The sequence below is a fragment of the Trachurus japonicus genome, chromosome 14, assembly GCF_045865225.1.
Source record: "Trachurus japonicus isolate A0001 chromosome 14, Traja_1.0".
NCBI classification, from domain to species: domain Eukaryota; kingdom Metazoa; phylum Chordata; class Actinopteri; order Carangiformes; family Carangidae; genus Trachurus; species Trachurus japonicus.
In genome coordinates this window covers 22,390,862-22,412,934 of record NC_140920.1, presented here as the reverse complement: position 1 = coordinate 22,412,934, position 22,073 = coordinate 22,390,862, and the positions used below count along the sequence as shown (strand labels likewise).

Genomic DNA, 22,073 nt, shown 5'->3' with positions numbered 1-22,073 from the left:
GGAAAGTTATTAGCATTGTGTGTAACTGACTAAAACTTGGCAATGAAAACTTTGTATAATGACCTGATGGTGGCAATAGAGGCAAAGCTAAGACACCACCAAAGCTGTTACAGATCATTCAGGAGGGATCTTCACTGTCTGCACCAAATATCATGGCAATCAGTCCCACAGTTACTTAGATGTTTCATAAAAATGTCAACCTCATAGTGGCACTGAAAGAAAGGTCAGTGGGGCACCAAAATCATTGGCACACATCCTCAGGAGACCATAAACGTCTGTGCTAAATTTCATATAACAGTCAGATGTGGCACAACTGTTGATTAGCTGATTATCATCCACCCAGTCTCAATTACTGTTTTACATTTAATGTAACTTAAAACCAGTTAGTAAAGAGCCAAACTCCCTGTCACTTGCACAACGTTGCAGCTCCTTGGCAGTATCCCTCATCCTTTCCTTTGACCTGAGCCTGCAGCAGACTTCAAGTCTGCCAGCTTCACCTGCTTAATATGTGTACTGTGAACCGATCGCAATACAGGCAGAATAGAGATAACAGGAACACGCATTAACACCAGCTGTAAGCAGGCTGATGAGCTTAAAGGCAGGAGTTACTCCTCACACATTTTAGTTGTAATTTGAACTACACTGAAACGTGGTGCAAGGCGGCATCCCAGGACACGTGACCTGCATCGTCCTTGTTTTTTGAATGCTCCTTATTACAATTTGCATTTTGGCTCTGTGTTGCCATGACAGCAACAAAGTCTTGCAACTTTCAGCGGAGACGGTTGTACTTTTAGCGCGGCCAGGACAAAGTTGGCACGAAGGATGACAGGACAGGGAAATGACAAGACAAAACAGCTTTATTTGGCGATATGGGCAACGTGCTGACAAACTGAACAGGCTTCCAAAAGAGATAATAAAAAAAAAACAGATATGAAAGGAAACGGCATTGATAATTATTAAATCTTGTGTCGCCTGTTTTTCCCTCTCCTCCTTCCTAATTTGTACTCTCAGCTCCACCGGCTCCCTCAAGGCTTTGGTCATTTTCTTGTAGCATTTTCTTTACTGTTCCCATTGGCTCTCACTCTTGAGTGCTGGCAAAGACAGTGAGAGTGAATGTTTTCCCAGACTGATTCCACAAAGATACAACCAGGGATTTGTCATTGAACAGATATTTCTGTCAAAAATCACACAAAAAATACCCTCAGTATTTCGTGTAAATGAGACAAACCCAGTCCTGGATTTCCATTGTCATTGGCTTCTCTCCCTTTTAGTGGCACTGATACAACCTCTGGCTATAATGTGAGCGCTATATGGAATAGAGCAGATTTTCTCTCTTCTCTTTTTTTTCCCTGACACCATCCATGCATGTAAGCTGGTCTGAATTTCCTTTGAGGTAAGGCATGGATTAGAGGCCCACACCATGCACTCAGCCTTGCTAAAGGATCTTATTATCACCGTCAGCGTTGCTACACCTGATACAGATTGTGCCACAACACTGCGTCTCAAAGACGGCCAAAATAGCATGACAAAGCAGGCGTACAGGGATAACAGCTAAAATATTCTGCTGGGCATCCATCTTCACATAATGACAGATTTCTGTTTTTCTTCTCTGCATTTATTACTGTATGCAGCTGCGGTGCTGTGAGTGTCAAATTAAGAAATTAGGAACATGTCCACACTGATTCAGACACATTTGGAAGGACGACTTTAAACACACAGTTACTTTAATTCAAGTAGCCAAGTAACTGTGATTAAACCATTATATGGAATTTCAATTACAATGGTCCTTCTGAGACTTCCTGACAGTGTTTATACACTTGCTTGTTTTCTCTAGTGGCAGCCAGTCATTATATACACTCTATATGAGTGCATTAACCGGGGTAGGCATTGCGCTAAGAGAGTGGCACAGGAGAAATACATCTGCACTTCTTTGCAAAAGACAGGATATGCAGTGACAGTCATTTGCTCTGCTTGGTTCTAATATAGTAATTTAGACTCTTCATTTGCTCAAAAGGTCATTCTTGTCAAGATGATTTGCAGTGGGTCAGTCGAGCAAATTTGCATGTTAAAGTTCACCAATGTTCAACTCTACATGACTTAACTTTGACTTTGGAGTCGGGCTTGATTATCTCGTTGGGCTGCAGCGTGGTCCACGGTGTCATGCCTCTGCTCACACTGGATGAATTGTCCTGAACTTTGCTACAGACATTCAAGGTCCCCCACCAGGATGAACTGCAATAGCTTTAGTGATCCCCGGAGTGTCATTATTGGGTCAGCATTGCAGGTCAGTTGGTTTATGAACGTGTATTTTAGCATTGTAATTTTTTTTAGCCTGTTAGTGCAATGTCATCAGTGTTTAGCTTCAGACTCTAAAAGCACAAATATACTTTCAACATCTGTAGACAGCTGTGGATGCACATGTGGTGGTACTACTACTGGGATCTGCATTGGTCCGTGTAGGTCAGGTGTTTCATGTAACCACGCACAGTGACAAATTTTGAGCTGCACACCGATGTCTACACATCTGGATAGACATAGTAAGATAATGATTTTTACTTAGACTTGACCCTTGCAGACATGTGAATGTGGAGATGAGGACGATTAGTAAACGTGGCAAGTGGTTGAGAGGGAAAGTGACATTTAAGGGATCCAGCAAATTGCTTCAATCACATAAATGCATCTAGAGAGTTGCCCTAGAGGTGACAAAAGAGGTGACAAAATTAACACTTGAATATCCCCTACAACCCGTCGTGTTTTCTGCGTTTCCTGTAAATGGGAGCAGTGATGAGAAAAAAGCTGAAGCTGCAAATAATCACAACAATCCTTATGTGTGTTGTTTTATGGTAATAGGTAGACTCACTGAGGTGCGCTACAGTGGTAAAGGTTCGTGTAAACAGCTCAACTCAGAGTACGACCTTGACCAGAGGATGTACTATGGTCTGTTTACTGCATGTATGTAAATGTAGCCATTGTCTCTGGCTTCTTTTCCAGGATTAGCCCCTCATTTGCCTGGCACAGTTCCTTCACCCAGGGCTGTCTGCTGTGTACACAGATCTACACAAAGCCCCTGATGTCATTTCACTGATAGTATTCTGTCTCAAAACATCAGGATGCACAGTCGCTTCTGTTGTTGTTGTTATCAATGTGCCAAGCGCAGAGGAGACACAGGAGTTGACTCTGGGAGTCCATTTTTACCAGAACCTTACATTTCTGTGACTTTGACCTTAACAATATTCTTCACTTTGGACTGCAAAAAAAAAAGAAAAAAACACTTTTACTTTATTTATTTTCTGCTTTTTGATGATAAGTAATGTCATGACATTTCCCTCATAATGAACATATCACTCCGTCAGTTGTTTTGACCTTATCTCTGTTAAGGGCAAGAGATTACATTTTCTAATAGAGAATTCTCAGATATCTGGTGTCTGGTGTCATTCAGCATGAACACACACGCAGACCAGGCTTCTGATCACCTTTCACAACCATGAGCATAAATCCAGGGGAGTTTTTCAGCTGTTGCTGAAATGACCGAGGCTGGAGGCAGCTCGGTGACAGCGGGGTGGGAGGAGAGTGTCAGAGGAGGGGTGGGGGTTTGATAATCACGCATGAGAGAAGAAAGGGCAGTCTGGTGGATGGAGAGAAGCTCCACTGGGCTTCGCTTCTTTTTTTTTTCTTTCTTTCTTTTTTTTCCAAACGCTGTCCCCATTAACAGGACTGATGTGCATCTCTACAACAAGCCGCAAACTCATTTGGCCTTGGGAGCCATAGAGAGTCCTCTGTGTGTTAGGATAAGTCACTCCTGAGACCACTAAAAGCCATTATTAGAAGGTGTTTATCGAGCTAGCTGTGGCCTAGATACAGCTTAATATCCTGAGAACAGTTATATCCCATAATTATATTACATTTTGGATGAAGACCGGCCTTGATTAGATAAATGATGAATGGCTCCATCAAAAGAGAGAAGAAAAAAACAAGATGCAAGGTTTCCCTGGCGATAACACTCCATTGGCTTATTTTTGCAAGGAGTTGGAACATTTGCTTTTCTTCTCATGACTATGTTGTTATATTGTTTGGCATCAAAAAATCAAATTCATTATGCAGACAAAGGTTTATATTACACAAGGGATATCACGGAAAAAAATAATGTACGCACCTATATCAGGTGGAGACTAGACAATATTCAATCCAATTTGAGAGATTACCCAAGTGTCATCTTGAGCTGCGCTGGAGCTTGCTATTTTTAAAAGAAGCAAATTCTTGTAGCAGGAAGTGAGTTCAAATTACATATGAGTGATGTGTTAATTACAAGTGTCAATTATGTGTGAAAGAAAAGTTGAAGAAAGAGAAAAGATTTCAGATTCATGATGAACTGAAGTTCCACTGTTTTGGCTAATTTAATTACAGCACAGAGTTAGGGCCTGACTCAGTGTTTCTTGGCAACACGGCCAAGACACTTTGTCTTCTGCTGAATTTAAAATGACGTGACTTTAAAGAAGTAGAAAAGAAATGTATCCTGCCTTTTACTACTCAAAGTTTTCAGTGTTTTTTTGCTCATGGTGGCAGCAGAGATCCTGTCTTAAAGTGGCTAATGATAAAAATCTTTAGAATAGTAATGATATGTAGAGCTTTACACAAGGAAGCAATGTAAAACAAAAGTTGCCTAAGTTCAACAGAGTTAAGGCCAGTTATTTGGTTGGTTATTTCCAACCAGCTCTGACAGTTCAGGTAATCCAATCCATCATCCAGCCAATCACGTTCAAGTGAGTATGGACAGTTAAACAGCCAAACCAGGTAAAACCCTGATGCTAATGTCTGTACAGGGCAGAGAGTTCACTGCTACATAAAGCATAGCTCCTGGCCACCCTGGTTATGCAGTGTGAACTCTGTAGCATGTTGCAGTAGCAGTACTCTGACTGTGAACTGCGCTGCTACTTCAAAGTAACACCTCCAGTGCCAAACCTGTCGCAGAACATCAAGTGACACCTCCATTCACACACACACACACACACACACAGAGAGAGAGAGAGAGAGAGAGAGAGAGAGAATTGGTCAAGGTGCAGCAGAGCAGCAGATGTGATAATAGAAAAGTGCCATATTCTGATGTGTCAATGTGAATCAACCTGACACAGAAAACAATGGATGCAAGTGTTTTAAATCGAGACGCACGCTGCCACAGTCTCTGTCATAAACAGCAGAGCCACAACCTCTGGTTTAGCCTTTATATTCTTTGCTTTAAGCATCCTATGTTCACAGTGGAGTTCCCAAAGATCTCTTGCCAGTGAAACAATGGTGTAAAAATATACAGTATGATGCTGTCTGTAGAAGATGTTTCTCCAGAGTGTCCTTTTGGTGCATAAACCATTTTTTCCTCAAGTCATGTGGAAATTAGGCAGGATGTGTTATATGAAAAACAGGTAACTGAAGTAGTTTCACTGGCTTGGTGATCTGTACTGTTGCAATCCAGTTTTTCTGTCATGGAAAGGAGAGAAAAAATATCTTGGAATACACTGTGTTGTCCTAGAAAATAAGTTATGCAATGCTGCGAACGCACCTTAGTCATATCACCTGTGTGCAAGTTGGATGATTTACAATTTATGTGGCTGAAAGCTCATTGATCATATGAATAATGTTTACACATTTTAAATCGAATTATCTCTAAAAACATGAAAAAAAAACTGTTGAAAATCTCCTTTCATTGTTTTTTTTTTACACTTTAAGGCCCATCACTGTGAGGAGACAATTTTATGTTGCTTACATTGGATCATTTTGTTTACTTGTGTGCAATCTCAGTTTGATTCTGTGCTGACGAATTACATCTAAACTGGACTAAAGTAGCTAGCTGCTTAGCAACAAAAAAATTAAGAGTGAGGAAAGTGTTCTCCCCCCCATCAAACAAAAAAGAAAAAATGAGCTTCCCCTGCTTTCAGTTCAGTCCTTGGATGTTCCATCATTATTATTAAAGCTAATTGCTCTGTGAAAGCATTATCCGACCTCTGTATTGTTGTCGGTTTGGATCATTCTTGAGTTTTTGAAGTGGGCCATGAATTTGGAAGCACTGAGTTAGCATGAAAAAGGTCCTGGAAACCGATCTCTAGAGAAGATTGAGAAACCTGCACAAGACTTTAACAACTTCCACACAATAACTCTTCTCACTTTGTTAACACTGAACAACAGGAATGCAGGAATCGTCAAGTTGCACATTTAAAGGAAAGGCCAATGTTGTTCAGCAGTGATGCTCTTGGTAACAACCCAGAGTCAACATCTATTCTCATGACACATTACACATTACCCTCCTCATATGTAAATGAAAAATGTATCTCCTGCCGTGATCGTAATGGAACCCAGCATCAATTTTACACAGAAAGCAACACAGAATGACCTTGATGCTATCAGGGCTCTCGGCCTGGCGTGGATTATGATGGAGAGATGCTGTAGGTTCCATTATGGGCAATGGAGGATCTATTGATTTCTTTGGAGCTTCACCCACACTGGGGGGACTCAAAGTCAGGCTATCGCAGCCTCTATCACATCAATTTGGGTTGCAATCCTGAATGTTTTTGACCCTGTTTGAGCTGCTTTAACGAAAATCAAAAGTAGTGAGGTCTTTAAATCACAGAGGACACATTTCAGAATCAGCGATTAGGCTGGTAAAACTCAGATATCATATCACTGAAGAAGTCAAAATTTTATGACGTTGGTTTTTAATCATCTCCTTTCAAAGTTTATTGACCCCTTCGCTGCGTCTTTCTCGCTCAGTGTCTTTTAATGGCCCTGCCGTCTTTATAAACTCACACTTTTTGACGAAAAAAGACACAATAAATCTCAGGCCGAGGTGCTCTGTATGTAAGCAGCATAGTGCGCTACCCAAGAGGCAAAAGATATAACTGACATTTTTAAATAGGTTCAATGAATAGGTTCATTGGGACTTTAATTACATTCACTCTTTAACCGAGAGTGTTGTGGGCAATGGAAGTAGATCTTGACAAGCCAATGTGCTCTTATGACACCCCACCCACATAGCACTGCTGTATTCCTGATTGCCCCTCTATCTGCAGGCAGCACGGGCATGCCACTGGAATCACTAATGCTTAATTAGCAGATTAGAAGATCCAATTAGGAGATCTCCTCTGTCTCAAATCAAGCCTCTGTCAACATGTCTTATGAAAATGAGATACTCCACATTCCCACTTAAGGTAGGCCTTCCTCCAACCCCCACACCTGCCAGAATGACCACACTCTTGATTGACTGTTGCCTGCATTGTTTAGCCCTGTGGACACCTTGTTTGTTTGAAGCCTGTTCTTGATTTATCATTTATATTTCAGGCACATTTCAAAGAGAGACTGAGTTATTTGTTGGTGCTGAGATCCAAGTCCACACAACAAAACAACGTAATATGAAAACATATAGTTTTGTTTTTGCATCTTCAGGGCTTTGTACAGGAGCAGGGGGCCGACAACAGACAGAAAAAACATAATGGCATTAAAAGAGAAAGCAAAGTCAAGCCTTGAATTTACAATTAAGGAATTTAGGTTTTCAAATTTGTATGAGGGTGCTGCAGTGACCTGGGGCCTTTCAAGGTGGAGTTTACATGTCCTTCCTGTGCCTTCGTGGGTTCTCTGTGGGTTCTCCAACTTCCTCCCACAGTCCAAAGATATGTGCATTAAGCCAGGGACACACCGAGCCGACCGTCGGGCGTCTGGCCTCGTCGGACGGCGTCGGCAGCTCGTCTGTTTGGTGTGTTCCTCTCCGTCGGGGAGCCTCGGCTCTTGTCGGATCTCGTCGGGGCCGATTGAACATGCTCAGTCGGGACTCGTCGGCCGTTGGGAGAGTAGACTCGTCGGGTACTCTGATTGGCTGTGTGCTAGCTATGGCGATTCTGATTGGCGGTGCCCTAAGCGAATCAGCGCGGTGTGTGGGAGGGACGGAAGTGACCACAGTAAACAAACGGTGTCCTAGCCTGTCCTACAGTAAAAATGGTATATAAAATAAAAAGAGGAGTAAAGCAATATATTAAGCGGCAATATATATATTTAAACATCAAAGATGTTCAATCAAACCCACATAGTTTGAAACAACGTTCAAAACACACACAGCTCACAACTAAGCATATAAAGCCCGCTAGCTTAATGCTAACGTGTAATGTAAAACACCATAGACGGGCTAAAAGAAATTAGCATCGGCTATCGCCAATTCGCGGCAACCGAGCCACAGCAGTAAGCTGCTAAAAACTGTTTTAATTTCGGCTTTAGCGCTGTTAAAACGTGGCTGGTTAAATTGTTTTGGGGAGATTAATGTTGTCTCATTGATGAAATTAACTGTGGGAGTGGCATTAGTTTGTTTGAATGAACAGTGAGCAGAGCTGCCCCTGGTCTGTATGGGTCTGTATTTCTATGGGGGAGTCCTCGCCACTCAGTCGCTCTGGTCGGCAGTCGGGGCAGTATGTTTCACTTTTTCCTTTCTCCCGACGAGAGGCGACAGACTCGTCGGCCAAAGCCGTCGGCGTCGGGACGCGTCGGGAAGCGTCGTGGCGGTGTGTCAGGGGCTTTAGGTTAACGGACTAAAGTGCCCAAAGGAGTAAATGTGAACATGGAGTTGTCTCTATAAATCAGGTCTGTGATAGACTGCCGTGCTGTATGTCAGCTGAGATAGGTTCCAGGCTGCTGTGGCCCTTCACGGATAAGCGCTTAGCAAATGGATAGATGGTTGGAGGGATGGATCTTTCAGCCAACCCTGCTTGATTTATTTCAGATCCCAATTAAGTATTTAAGTTCAAATTTGTCACATATGTCCCATACATTACCATTTCCGTTCCGTAACGCTCTGTTTTGGTCTCCTCCAACATCTCTTCAGCTGCATGGAGCTCAGCCTCCACCAGCTAGATGTTAACTCATTGAGTGCCGCGCTCCTTTCCAAAGTTTTAGTCAAGTGTACCGGCAAATTAGACCATATTTGACTTTTTATTTTAGAGCCATAGTGTATTCTATATTATTGCCACCAACACATACTGTAGCTCAATTGAAAGGTTTAACTTTATGCTTCAAATGACCACAAACCGTTTGTTTCTACGTGCCTCCGTTCCTGAGAAAAGTCAAGCTAAACATGGCTGGGTTTCACCAAAATCCCTCCTTTTTTTCTAGAAAAGGAGATAGAGCGTCTTTTATGAAAGGTGCGCTGTTTGTGTCTGTCGCTCTTCTCACACTCGCATTTCTGGATCAAAGGGCTCGTATAAGATAAATATACACAACAATTGTTGTTCTATTCACAAAACCACCATCGGGGGCGGGGGGGGGGGCGCCACTAAACAGCAATAACACAGACGCACCGTGCCGTGTCACAGCCTCTCGCCACGGAACGTGAGGCTCTGTCGGCCACAGCGGCTCGCGAACACCGGTCCCGCCGGTGGTCGGGGTCCTTCTGGGGTACGGGTCGGTGGTGCCGGTCTGCTTTGGCCCAGAGACCATCAGATTTTACCGCGGGAGGACTTTGGGGAGGACACGGTGTTGCTCCAGATGAAGACCGGGCGGGACAGTGGGCTGAGAGCTTCCTGGTTCAGCTCCCAGCTGCTGCAGCCTCGCAGGTGAGAGCGGAGCAGCAGCGGAGCAGCAGCGGAGCAGCTGCTGCATCTGCATGCAGAACTCCGTTTGCAGAAGCTGAGTTATGATAAAAACTTCCAGATCATGAGCTGTCATGTGACTTTGATCGTCATCTATTTCAGTTCTCCTCGTCGTAGAGTCCCCAAATTTACATATAATGTGTATTAAAGTGTCTATTTTCATAATTTAAAAAAAAAGCAAAAAACGAAAAATTTCGTTTTTGGCACTCAACGCATGGGAACGAAAAACGAGAAATTACGTGGTTGGCACTCAATGAGTTAAAAGAATAGTTTAACCCAAAATTCAAATTGCACTCATTATCTACTCACCCTAATGTGGACTAAGGGCTGGGAGAAGTTTCAGAGTCCTCCGTGGCTTCTCTAAATTACAGGGGGTCTCGGCGTAGCAGTGCATGTCCATATAACAGTTGCAAATGGATACCAACTGTCTTCATAACAAAAAGACACACCAAAAAACATCCAAATACCTCCATGCTGCTCGTATGTAATGTCCGTCTTGTATTGAAGCCCAGAAATGCAAAATTGTTCCGAAAAAAATTAACCAGGAAGAGAAGCTTCCGCTGCAAACAAGCTTGAAATATAGACTTACTTAATTTTTTTCAGAACAATTTCGCATTTTGGGGCTTCAATACAAGACAGACATTACATACGAGCAGCATGGAGGTATTTGGATGTTTTTTGGTGTGTCTTTTTGTTACGAAGACAGTTGGTATCCATTTGCAACCGTTATATGCACTGCTACGCCAAGACCCCCTGTAACTCAGAGAAGCCACGGAGGACTCTGAAACTTCTCCCAGCCCTTAGTCGACATGAGGGTGATTTCAAATTTGAGTGAACTATCCCTTTAATGTTACATATCAGCTGTGTGGTGCTCAGTCTTTGTTGTAATACAGCTGCCTCACTGCTGATGGAAACAGTGTTGATGAGAGTGAACACTCAATGACAAAATTATGTTTAAAAGGCTGGAGATCTGTGGGATGTAGTTTAAGGTTATAGGCACTACAAGTATCAAGAAGAAGGACAGCTGTCACGTAATGTTATACGTGTCCATGGTGGTTACATGTAAATCTGGGCTTCAGTTGCACGTTCAGGCACTTCCTCTGTTTTTCCTCCTGTATTGTAATTAAGAGCTGCAGTCGGAGGGAATGGTTTGATGTGGATCTCGTAGGTGCTTTTCATCCACAACAGAAATGACTTTTGAGGACACACAATGACTGAAATTGCCTGGGATGTGCGCTCCTTTGATTGCTAAAACAATGACCCATGCAATTTGAAGTTTGACTCGCCATGTGAGATAATAAGACAAATGTACTGAATTTCACTAGGTGACAGTAATTGCTCATAAGTGATACTCAGTGATATGACATGCAAATTGCTTTCTATGGTATCATTGGCACTGAGTGCTTCCACAGACTGACAGCAACACCCAGACACTTCTTTGGCCTCACAAACAGGGCTCGTTAAATATGGAACCATTTCTCAGATTCTTCCTTTTCTCTTTCTTGTTTTGCTTTGTCATTCCACCAAGAACTCTTTAATGCCGCTACAACGCAGCTCACCAGAAAAAGTTCGAGAGGCAGCAAACATCCAGAGCTTTGTGATCACTTCGGTTTTTAAATCAAATACATCTTTAAGAAGATTTTGTTGCAATCAGACCCAGATGAGAGGGGAGGGGGGCGGTGTGTCGAGAGAGCGTGGCTGGCAATGCATGATCAGTAATGACAAAACACACGAGCACAGCTAAATCCATGAAACATCACACAACAGAATCCTCCCGCGACAACAATGAATATGAATTCCTTTTGTTTTGTTTATAGGTAGAGCACATTAGGTGCTGTTAGGATTTCATGAGCTTTTTTTCTTTTTGCATAAGAGCAAAGAGCTTCTCTCTGTTTTCTTGTTTTCTTTGTTCTCTGTCAAGTTTGGGAAACAAGAGACAAACTATTTGTTTCTTGAACATTTCATACTGCACTTTTCCCGACATGTGGATCATTGTTACATTATGTCCTAATTGGGCACAGACTAAGTGCTGCAAAATGAAATGACAAAACATACACATTTACAAACTGTCAGCTCTAATGAAGAGAAAACAGCGTAGTGGAGGATTCATTAACACCCGCAGATTAGATCTGTGTTTCTACTAGGGCTACAGTTTCATTATAAAGGGGCGGTGGTCAAAGCTATAAATACAAGATCCACACTGTATTACATCAGAATCATCCTTTAAAGTACAATTTCCGTAGGCTATTTCTGTGTCCTCTGTGTGATCAATCATGTCATCTGACAGTCACCACTGGTAGCCGTGAAATGAAATCCCTGACATTCATGATCCCCAGAGGAGATTTCCTTCTAGATTTTGTTGACCTTCTTCTTATTTTTTTGTCTCTCTCTTCCCTGCTGTCAAATATCTCGATGGAAATTGTGGCACTTTGGTATTTCAAAAACTTCTTCCAACTTTATTTTAAAATTCTGGTGGAGATCTCAAAGTTTCCAGAAATATCACTTGTGTCAGGTTGAATTTCGGTGAAATGGGTTTAAAATGATCCACAGTGTAGAATATTTCTTCTTGATGGAATGGTGCAGTCAAGTGTAAGCATCATATAACTCCAATGAAGAGAACAAGCTGTCAGACATAAGGGTTTCTAATCTTAAGGCAACCAGGGGTGAAAAAAGTGGTTTCCATGGAGATAGCCGTGGATACCTTGCTGTCTTCAAAATAATAGGTAGCTTCTGATGACCCCTGGACCTTCCCTCTAGCACCACCAACAGGCCAGACTTGTCATTTAGAGTTTATACTTTACACAGGTGAATCCTCCCGATATGTAGCAACATGTGATATAATGAAAATGGTTGTGGAGACTTAAATCAGGAAAGTCTAATATACACAACCAAGGATGATTTCCTGCAACCGTTCAACCTACCCCCACCTCCCTGACAACACTATACACACACACACACTTTCCCACTTCCCCCAAAGCCAAAGACCACATTAACATCGTAATAGGAAAGTGTGTTAAAGCACAGCTTTAGCAGCCTGACAAGAGCGAATTGGATGTCAGAAGGATTCCTGCTCAGTTTAATTGAATCTGCCCAACACTAAAAAAGAAAATCTCAAGTCAAAATAACCTATTAGATCTATCAGGTAATGTTTTGTTGGGTTTGACAGGTAGCGCCGCGCTGCCCCTACTGCCCCCACTGCCACCTTTACTCCAACATGCCTGCAGGTTGGGTGATGCAGGGGAATGCAGAGGTGGGCGGTAGGTGATGTTATCCATGGTGTTTCTCTCCCTCTGTTTCCTCTTATTCGTTAATAAATTGTGGCTTGCTCTCGCTTGCTTCCTGGAGCTCACTCAGCAAATCCCTTGAGTGTGGAACAAGGCTGGAGAAGCCTATGGAGGGGTTTTAGCAAGTTACGGCAGGTAATGGATGCTAGAGGCTGAAGGTCTGTTCCACGTGAAGTGATTGCTAAGAGTGGGTTCTTGTACAGTGTCCTGGCTTCACTTTTTATCTGGCATCCCCTGTTCACTGCAAAATAAGTCTTTAGAAAGAGGCATTAGCTCAGAAGTGAAGGTTAAGTGTTTAGTGTAATGGTATCCAAATAAGCTAAAAGCACAAAATGAATCTGTAATGCATAGCCGAGTATATGTTTGGCACAAAAGTGCTTTGTAGATGCAGAATTAACTTTAGGTTACACTTCGATGCAACGTTTATGTGAATCATCCAGCTCCACCACCACCAGCTGCTCCCATTCACTCTGCTGTAGCATAGTGGAGCTATTGGTGAGAATGTTTCTCTTGTAAAACAACAAGGAACAATCAAATCAATAACTGGTAATTAAGTTCAGTACCTACAGTTGACAGCATTCCAGCCAAGATCTTCAGACCACATGTACTGTGTTTGAGTTTGAAGACATGTCACACTACTCTAAGGTTTTCAGGACTTGTGTAAAGAGGTTGTGTTTTAGTCTGGACAAGCAAAGACAAGAGGCCTTTAGAAAATATGTTGTAGACACCCACAATCAATCAAGATCATGAATTTAACCTTTTAATTAAGAAAATAAGCAATTAGCAAAACTGAAGTTAACAAATAACCTTCTCAGTGTGAGATTTGTGGCCTGGTATGTCATGATATTTAATTTCATTGGAAACAGAAGTTAAAACAGGATTTGTGTATGAAAAACAGTCTTATTGAAATGTTTTCATAATGAAGGACAGATGTAATATTTTCTGTTTTCACCATGAACTTGATGTCCCTAATGGTCCCGTCTAGATTTGTTATTGAGTAATATTCAGTGTATGAGTGATAATTTGCATTTAAGATGTTTCATCCTCATCCAGTTGAAGGAGAATGCACCGGAGAACAGCACAAACATTCATGATAACAGACTGGGCAGCTCTGGATTTTATTCTGCAGCTCGTCGCATTTACCTGTCCGACGGCTCCACAGCGGATGTTCTTTGTCCACACTGAGTTTGTCTTTTCTTTTGCTTTCAGACTCTCGAGCTGGAGAGGGAGCACCCAGAACAGTGGACCACGCTGTGATTGGAGGAGTGGTGGCTGTGGTCGTGTTTGCCATGCTCTGTCTACTCATCGTCCTGGGGCGCTACTTCGCAAGACACAAAGGTGAGAGGCACCAGCAAACTAACGCATTTATGTTTTTTACTGACTGCAGTTATGGAGATTAAAGCAGCTCTGGTAACCAGAAGTATGTTACTACGTCATGAATTAAATAATCAAAAATAATACTCTGGATAGGACACTGAGTGATGGATTGCACATCAAGTCATCTAGTCATCAGCTAAAGTAAATGAATGAACTATCAACTAGAGTGCCAGTGCCTATTAATAACATTTCTTATTAGCTTATTGTTTCCTCTAAAATAATCTAAAGCATAAGGTCTATGAGGTGAGGTGCAGCCTCTTTACTCTATTACTGTGAAAACCCCTCTTTACATTCTTGGATGGATGCTATCCAAATAATGGAAAGATGGCAATTAGGGCTACGGGTTACTGATGGTGAGTAAAATCACATTTTTCATGCTGAGTAGTACAACGCATCTCGTATGCTGCCCTCATAACACAGAAATAATTATAATCTATAATGAATTTTACACTATAATCTTTCTTATGCAGGAGGAAATGGAATAGGATACATTAGTCCCCTTAGAAAGGAAATACTGTAAATGAGCCGATGTGAAAGTCTATGTTCTTATTGTAGGGTGATGCTGCAGCTCAGTGTTCCCCTTTGATTTTTGTTCAGAAGCTGAATGTTGGTGATTTGTGTTGTCTGCTGATGGATCTCATCGGGGAACATGGTTCATAATATTGGCAGTAGTTTATAGGAGTGGTGCACAGTGGACCCACACGGTTAGGTTTACTTGGAATCAACCTTACCCTCTCAGTCTGCTGGCTCGGTTTGTTCAGCTTGCATCGCCGCCGTCTGTCAGCGGCCGCTCGGACCTGCCGATAAAGTTTAGCTGTTCTGCCGTCAAACTAATGGTCTGGATCTTTTTTGTCTGTTTTGTCTCTGGCAGTGTAGAGGCAGCCTCACCTCTGTCCAGTGGTCTGAACCTGATCCACTCCACAGTCTGGTCTGTGTTTAAAAACACACAAGATTTATTAGGGCCTGGTGATTCAGGGTTTAGCAGGATAACAAACAAAGCTCCACAGAGCATGGTCTCGCCGCACAGACCCAGATCTCTATGGGAACCCAACAAGTCCAGATATATGAAATTATTCTAAAATGATCTTTTGAATCTTTACAAAGACAATAATATCTGCAGGGTACCAGAATAAATCTGTTATTAAACCAACAAGACCAGGTCAAAACCCGCTATAGCTGCACCATGCCGTATTTGTATTCTGCCTGGTGTCGGCCAGTGTCAGCCTCTCATCTATTCACTTCTCTCCTACTCTGTGCTCACATACACAGTTTTCTGATACAGCTGAATTCCCAATAAAACTCCTCTCATTTGCATGGTTTTCTGTTTCTGTTGTCAGACAGTAGAAGTGGGAAACAGTAAATGAGGCACAGTCAATTATTTACCAGCAGCCACAGACCCTAATTGCTGCTCTGCTCTGCTAAAGTACTGATTTTATAGCTATAGCATCATATGACAAAATCACTCATGTAGGTTAGAGAAAAGAGCTGCAGTATATTGTGATTTCAGGTAAATGTCTTCCAATGACAGCTGTTTGCCCCTGTACGGAGCTTTTAACTGGATACGCAAAAGTCTCTGGTTTCTGCTGATGTGTATCTGTTACCTACAACAGCAAATGAGCCCATCAGTGTGAAGATACGCTATTTCTAAGTAGTCTAATTCTAGACCTCTGGAAGGCATGGTCGGGTCAGACCACTGACCAAACCATACCAATAGATACATTACGCTGCTAAAAAAATAAATAAATAAGCAAGTCCCGTCTTCTTTCCGACGTTTCCAAAACAAATCTACACGCGCCGGCCAGACAAACGTCTTCATGACAGTGGGAAATGCAGTCTTCATTCCGCCACTTTCGTCCACAGGGGCCGCCAAAATCAACACTAAATGAAAAATGTTTACAGGGGCTTTAACTTCATCAGTCAGTCAGTCAGTCAGTCAGTCAGTCAGTCAGCGACACCGCTCCAGTTCAGACAAAACTTGATTCTCTTAATCCCAATAAACATGCATGTTATGTTGCATTAATGTCATAATTAAACATTCAACTTAAATATTCAAGTGTTTAACAAAGTCATCTGATCTTATAAGATCAGTGACAGTAAACCCAGACATCCTGTGTCCTGTTGACTGATTCTTTTATGATTTATTAACTGTGAAGGCCACAGCTGCCATCACACTGCAAGGACAGCCAGGCAAACTAAAGGATGACTGTATTTTATAATAATAATAATAATTCATTTATTTTGTATAGCACTTTTACAGTGACCCAAAAACGCTTTACAGATGCAGTAAAATACATACATAAGGCACAAAAAAAAAATAACCTTAAAGCTATGGTCTACGATTTGGAGCATTGGTAATTAGTATTAACATCGTTTATACAGCGATTATGGTCCTGTGGTCCGATATACACAATATAAATAGCAAAAAGAACCAAAAAAATCCATTCAGTCTATCAGCCGTGGGCCTGCATAGAAATTGACCAATGGGCGCCGCGCGCCCCGTCCGGCTCCCACTGGCTCGTACCCCGCCTGCTCCTCCTCGACCTGCCTCGTCCCCTCCCCCTCCGCTTAGAAACTACAAGTAGTTGTAACCGCTCTGAGCTGCTCAGCCACAGACACATGAACCCACCAATTCAGCGCCTGCTGCCCCCCACCCCCGGTCGGTCTGCCGAAAAAAAGCCCCACTAGGATTCAGAGAAGAACAGTACAGAAGCACAGAATGTGTTGCTGCCCTTATTACCGGTACCGGTGCCGCGTTGAGTCTCCCTGATCCTCTCCCCGACACACAGCCGCAGCCTGACCGGGTGCTCTGTCTGCACCCTGCACACCGCGGCCCTGCTGAGCTGCTGGTCTTCCTCCTCTCCCCGACACACAGCCGCTTCCAGCCGCAGCCTGAGCGGTCTCTCTGCACTGCGGCGCCGCGGAGCTCCAGGCCCCGGTGTCTCTGCTCCTCTCCCCCAGACACAGCACCCTGTGGCCTGTCATCCAGCGCGAGGAGTCTCCCTGTAGCATGAGGCTGTGCTAACGGCTGCTAATGGCGGCGCTGCTCGTACCAGCGGTCGCCGCGGTCCCGTTGCCGGGGACGGCGACGACGGTACTGGCACCGCCTCGTTACCGGCAGCTGGTGCACAGCGGCAGCGCCAGCCCCGATGCCACCGCTGTGCACCAGCTGCCGGTAACGAGGCGGTATTAGTGGGCTAGCGCCGAGCACAGCCTCATGCTACAGGGAGACTCTTAGCGCTGGGTGACCCAGGACAGGGTCCTGTGTCTGGGGGAGAGGAGCAGGAAGAGTCGGGGCCTGGAGCTCCGCGGCGCCGCGGTGCAGAGAGACCCAGGCTGCAGCGGCAGTGCTGAGTTTATGTTGAACAGGTAATCTTTGGTTTTATTGTGGAAGTTGTGACTGTGAATATGACATTTTACTCCGCATTCAAAGCCGCGTTTGGTTTCTGCAGGCAGCAGGCTTGTTGCTTGCTCCGCTCTGCTCTGTGAGGGGAGGGGAGGGAGGCGTGTCGCGAGGAGGTCCCGAGGGGCGGGCCATACGAGCTCAGAGGGGAGGGGCGGGCGTGTGTGAGAGGTGCTTTTTTCAAATTTTTCTCATCCTCTTTCAAAACGCAGACCATAGCTTTAAGGGTAGGGGAGGTTAAATGCTTGGGTGAAAAGGAAAGTCTTCAGTCGGGATTTGAAGAGGGGAAGTGATGGAGAGTCTCTGATGGGCTGGGGAAGGGAGTTCAATGACAAATGGGACCTTATTATTGGAGATGTAACCATCATTAACAGTATTAATATTTTTTTTTACAGTCAATTAACGTTTAGAGCATGATATGTGGGGATGTTGCTTAAAGGAAGTGTGAGCAATCACATGATGAGACAGAAGTTATTTGGGAAGAGAAACAAAGGTGAATGGCAAAAATGACTACCCTCTCCGTCTGTTCTTATCATTTATTACAGTTTACAGACTGTATGTTTCAATCTGGTCCCAACACACTCTGTGTAGTTTTGCACACACACAGTTTGCCTGTGCAATGAGGCATCGCTAAAGACTGGTGCCCTCTGCTTCAAAAAAGACAATTTATTTACAATCAAGCTGCACTTTTTATAACTCTGATCATCTGACTGCCACATCCCCCTGGATTTCAACGATAACTTAACTTTAATACAAAAGTATTGAATATGATACAAATGATGGGTAGGACTAACACAAGCTATAATAAACAATAATAGTCCTTTGTTTCATTCTCATATGTCATTTTATCCTGTTAGGCTGTTCACATTATGTTTTCAATATCAGCAGTAAGATGCAAGTAAACAACTAAAATGGAGGCACTGTAAGTAATGGCATTGTGTGTGTGTGTAAGCTGTTTACAGGCTAAAGTGCAATGTCACTTATGAATATTAAAGAAAGAATAATGAGGAGGCCAAAGTGTGATTCGTTGCTACATCTCTGCAGAGAAACATTGAGATCTGAGACTGCAGTTTGATGGGGTCAGTTCAGAAAAAGAAAAAAAAATATCATGTTGCATTCCAGGATAAACAACTTTTAACTACTTCTGCTGGAAACTCTCCAGAACAATTAGTCAATGAAACACTTACTGTACCTGAAACAACCCACAGCCTTGAGAATGAAGAGTGGCTGCATTAACTCATGGCGGGGGTGGATTACTGCATAATTGTGATATGAGTGTTAGAACCGGCTGCATTGCCGAAAGTCAGATACAATAAGTAGCAGATATAGAGAAAGTGGCCGCCCAAATGGCAGTAGAAATAAAATGTTTGACTTTAAATTAGGAGAACGAAACAAAAGAAGCTTTTTCTGACATTCAGTCTTAACGTGTCACACATTGTGTTACAGCACCACTGAAAACCTTGTATCTATCAACTCTGGCAGCATTGGTGCTTTTATTTTTTATTTTCTACATGTGGAATGGCCCTTTCCTATTCGTTCTGGAATATTGCCTTCGTTATCAAACCCTACCGTGATAGGATATGAATAAATCTTCTAAATTAGGTTTGAAGTGGCTTGCTTCTCTTTTTTTTTTTTCAATTTTTTTTTTTTTCGGCTGAACTTGACAAGGTTAATTTGAAGGTTTGAGCCATGCTCTTCACCACACTCAAGATTATTTCAAAAACCCTGATTTTCATGTGCCAATCTCGTCTGAAAGAGAAGGGGAATGATGTGTAATCTGAATATTACAGCTTGCTGGTGTTAGGTTTGTGGAAATGACCACATGGCGATAGATTTGCATAATTAGGTGCTGTGAGACGTAAGGGCACATTTTAATCTTTTGTATCATCTGAGCGGCAGGCTATTACCCAGTCCGTGACCCTGTCCTTCATCCCCTCCTCCTCAGGTACCTACTTCACACACGAAGCCAAAGGAGCAGACGACGCAGCGGACGCAGATACAGCCATCATCAACGCAGAGGGTGGCCACACCAACTCAGACGAAAAGAAGGAGTACTACATCTAATCAACACAGGACCCCTCACTCTAGTGTCCTCCTCGGGACACGGCGCTGGTTTTAGGGGCCGGGAGATGGGTCAGAGGGGAGGGGGCGGGCTGATGGAGAGGGATTGGAGTCGGTTCAGGATCAATTTAGAGAGTAGAGGGGTCAAGGAGCAGAGGAGAAATTGGTTTTTAAAGGAAGGCCTGGTTTTAAGCCGTTGTTTAGTCTAGTCTGCAGATGTAGATGGAATGTTTTGTGTGTAAAAAAAAATCAAACAAAAAAAATCAAAATGAAGAAAAAAAAGAGGAGAAAAAATGGGAGGGTTGGGGGTTTTCGGTAAAACTCAAGACAGGGGGACGGGTTGGGGGTGGGAGGGTGTGCCAGAAATCACTGTAGAGAGCTTCACCATTCGACACCTCCCTAACTGCTGGTACGAATTTTATTTAGTTCAGCCATTTGCAGAAAATTCTGTGCCTTGTTCTGACTTTTTTTCGTTCTACCCATACTTTGGATTTGTGTTGATCCTCATTTGCATAACCTCTTTGCTCCCCTTCTCCCGTTTCATCTCTCCCACTTGTAATTATCAATGTGCTGTTGGCTTTTGTATGAGGGTAAAATTACACAGCCACTTTATTCATTTTCCTAAATGTATCTGCTCACACGCACCCCCTCCTACATAACAAAAACTCTATCCACTATACTGTGATTTTGTCTCAAGCCATTACTTTCCTCTCGCTTTTTTTTTTCTCCTTCCCCCAAAGTTTTGACAGCTCCAAAAATGCATGGAATGCTTTACATATCATTGTACAAAGGACATAAATGAGAGACAGGTTGGATATACTGTATACGCCCTCCATGCCCCTCTCCAATCACGTTCAAAACATAATCAATCAAAATGAAGGCAGCAAAGGATCATTTTATTGGGCCAAGTCAGCTTTTAAATTCATTGAAGCAGCCTCATTTTGTTCTCCAGAGCAGATACACTGCTGCATCTTAAACAATTACTTTTCTTAGCAAGAAGAAGTAGTGCTTTATTTTTCTTGTCACTGCGCTGCCATTTCATTATGGTAATTTCTTCCTCTGTTCAGTATTATTTTTATTTTTATTTGGCTGAACGGTAGCCCTGTTTTCCCCACTGGCTTTTATTGAGTTGTAATGATGAGATTCAATTGATTTCCATCTGTTTCCGCTCTTGAATATAGTTTCTTCCAAATAGGAAAGTAAGAAAATGTTAATTGTTTTTTTTTTTTGTTTGCTTGTTTTTCTCAGTTGAGATGTTTCACTGATGAAAGGCTGTTAAAAAACATTGGGATTGATATTTGATATTGGCCAAACAGCAGTCAGAAGAATACTGTACATAACATCACTGAAAAGAGGAACAGCCTTAACCAAACTCCAAACCGAATCACATTCAAATTGTTACTTTTAAGAAGCTGCACAAAAACATAAAGGCCATGGCAGTCCAGGTCCTCCCATTAGCAGGTTCATGTTATTTCATAGAAACACAATCCAGTGTAAATCAAGCCAACGGAATCACAACTGTATTGTACACTAATCCTTACTATGAGATATTTTTTACAACTTACTAGAATTACAATGGAGTACCTTTGTGGATTTTATTGTATCACGGTCATTGTGAGTTTTGTCAAATTGTAAAACGAGCAAATGTTCGGGAAAGTAAATGTCTTCAAACTGTAACGCTAAGAGAGACAGGACAGTCTTTCCGCCCTCATCACACTTTCTGAATATATCCTATCGTTTTTGCTTTGGTGCAGCAGGTTGAGTGCTTAAACATTTGATATTTTTTGCATGTGTGTATGCGCTAACAAACAAAAAAAAGAAGAAGAGGAGAAAAAAAAGCCGATTCCATCTGCTTCTCTATCTTTGCTTTACATATCACCTGCCAAAACTGAATGAGGATCTCTTTTCTGTGGTGCCAGCTGGGGAGCACTGGGGAATGCCAAAAGTAATTAATTGTTTGTAACAGAACTTAATACACAACAAGTCATGCTCCATGGTGGTAATCCATGGTTTGCATCGATGCCCAGGCCCCTTAACATGGCAATGACGGTCTATTGATGGCATTATTTGTCATTATTATGTGTTCACACAGCAAGCAGCTCACTTAATGAGTCTTTACTTTATCTGTGCACGTTTAACATTCAAACAAGCAAAGCATGAATAGTTCACGACTTTGTGTATCATATTAAATTATTCTTAACAGTTTATCAACACAAATTTATCAACCCCAACAGTGGCTGCAAGTGTATTTATTTTAAGGCACTTATTCCTGTGGTTTTTCAAATTAAACTTGCACTGAAGTAGCAACTGGACAAACAAAATTGTAACAAAAAAGGG

At 42.6% G+C, this 22,073-nt stretch overlaps 1 protein-coding gene across 5 annotated transcripts in view; it reads left to right on the top strand.

The window, feature by feature from the left end:
- cadm1a (cell adhesion molecule 1a) overlaps nucleotides 1-21,560 on the top strand; it is a 382,219-nt gene extending 360,659 nt beyond the window's left edge. For all 5 annotated transcript variants that reach the window (XM_085798374.1, XM_085798376.1, XM_085798377.1 and 2 more), the window contains 2 exons: nucleotides 14,108-14,236; nucleotides 19,621-21,560. In XM_085798374.1, the coding sequence (XP_085654500.1) occupies nucleotides 14,108-14,236; nucleotides 19,621-19,739 (248 nt within the window). In that variant the 3' untranslated portion in view covers nucleotides 19,740-21,560. The remainder of the gene's footprint in view (nucleotides 1-14,107; nucleotides 14,237-19,620) is intronic.
- The last annotated feature ends 513 nt before the right edge of the window (nucleotides 21,561-22,073 follow it).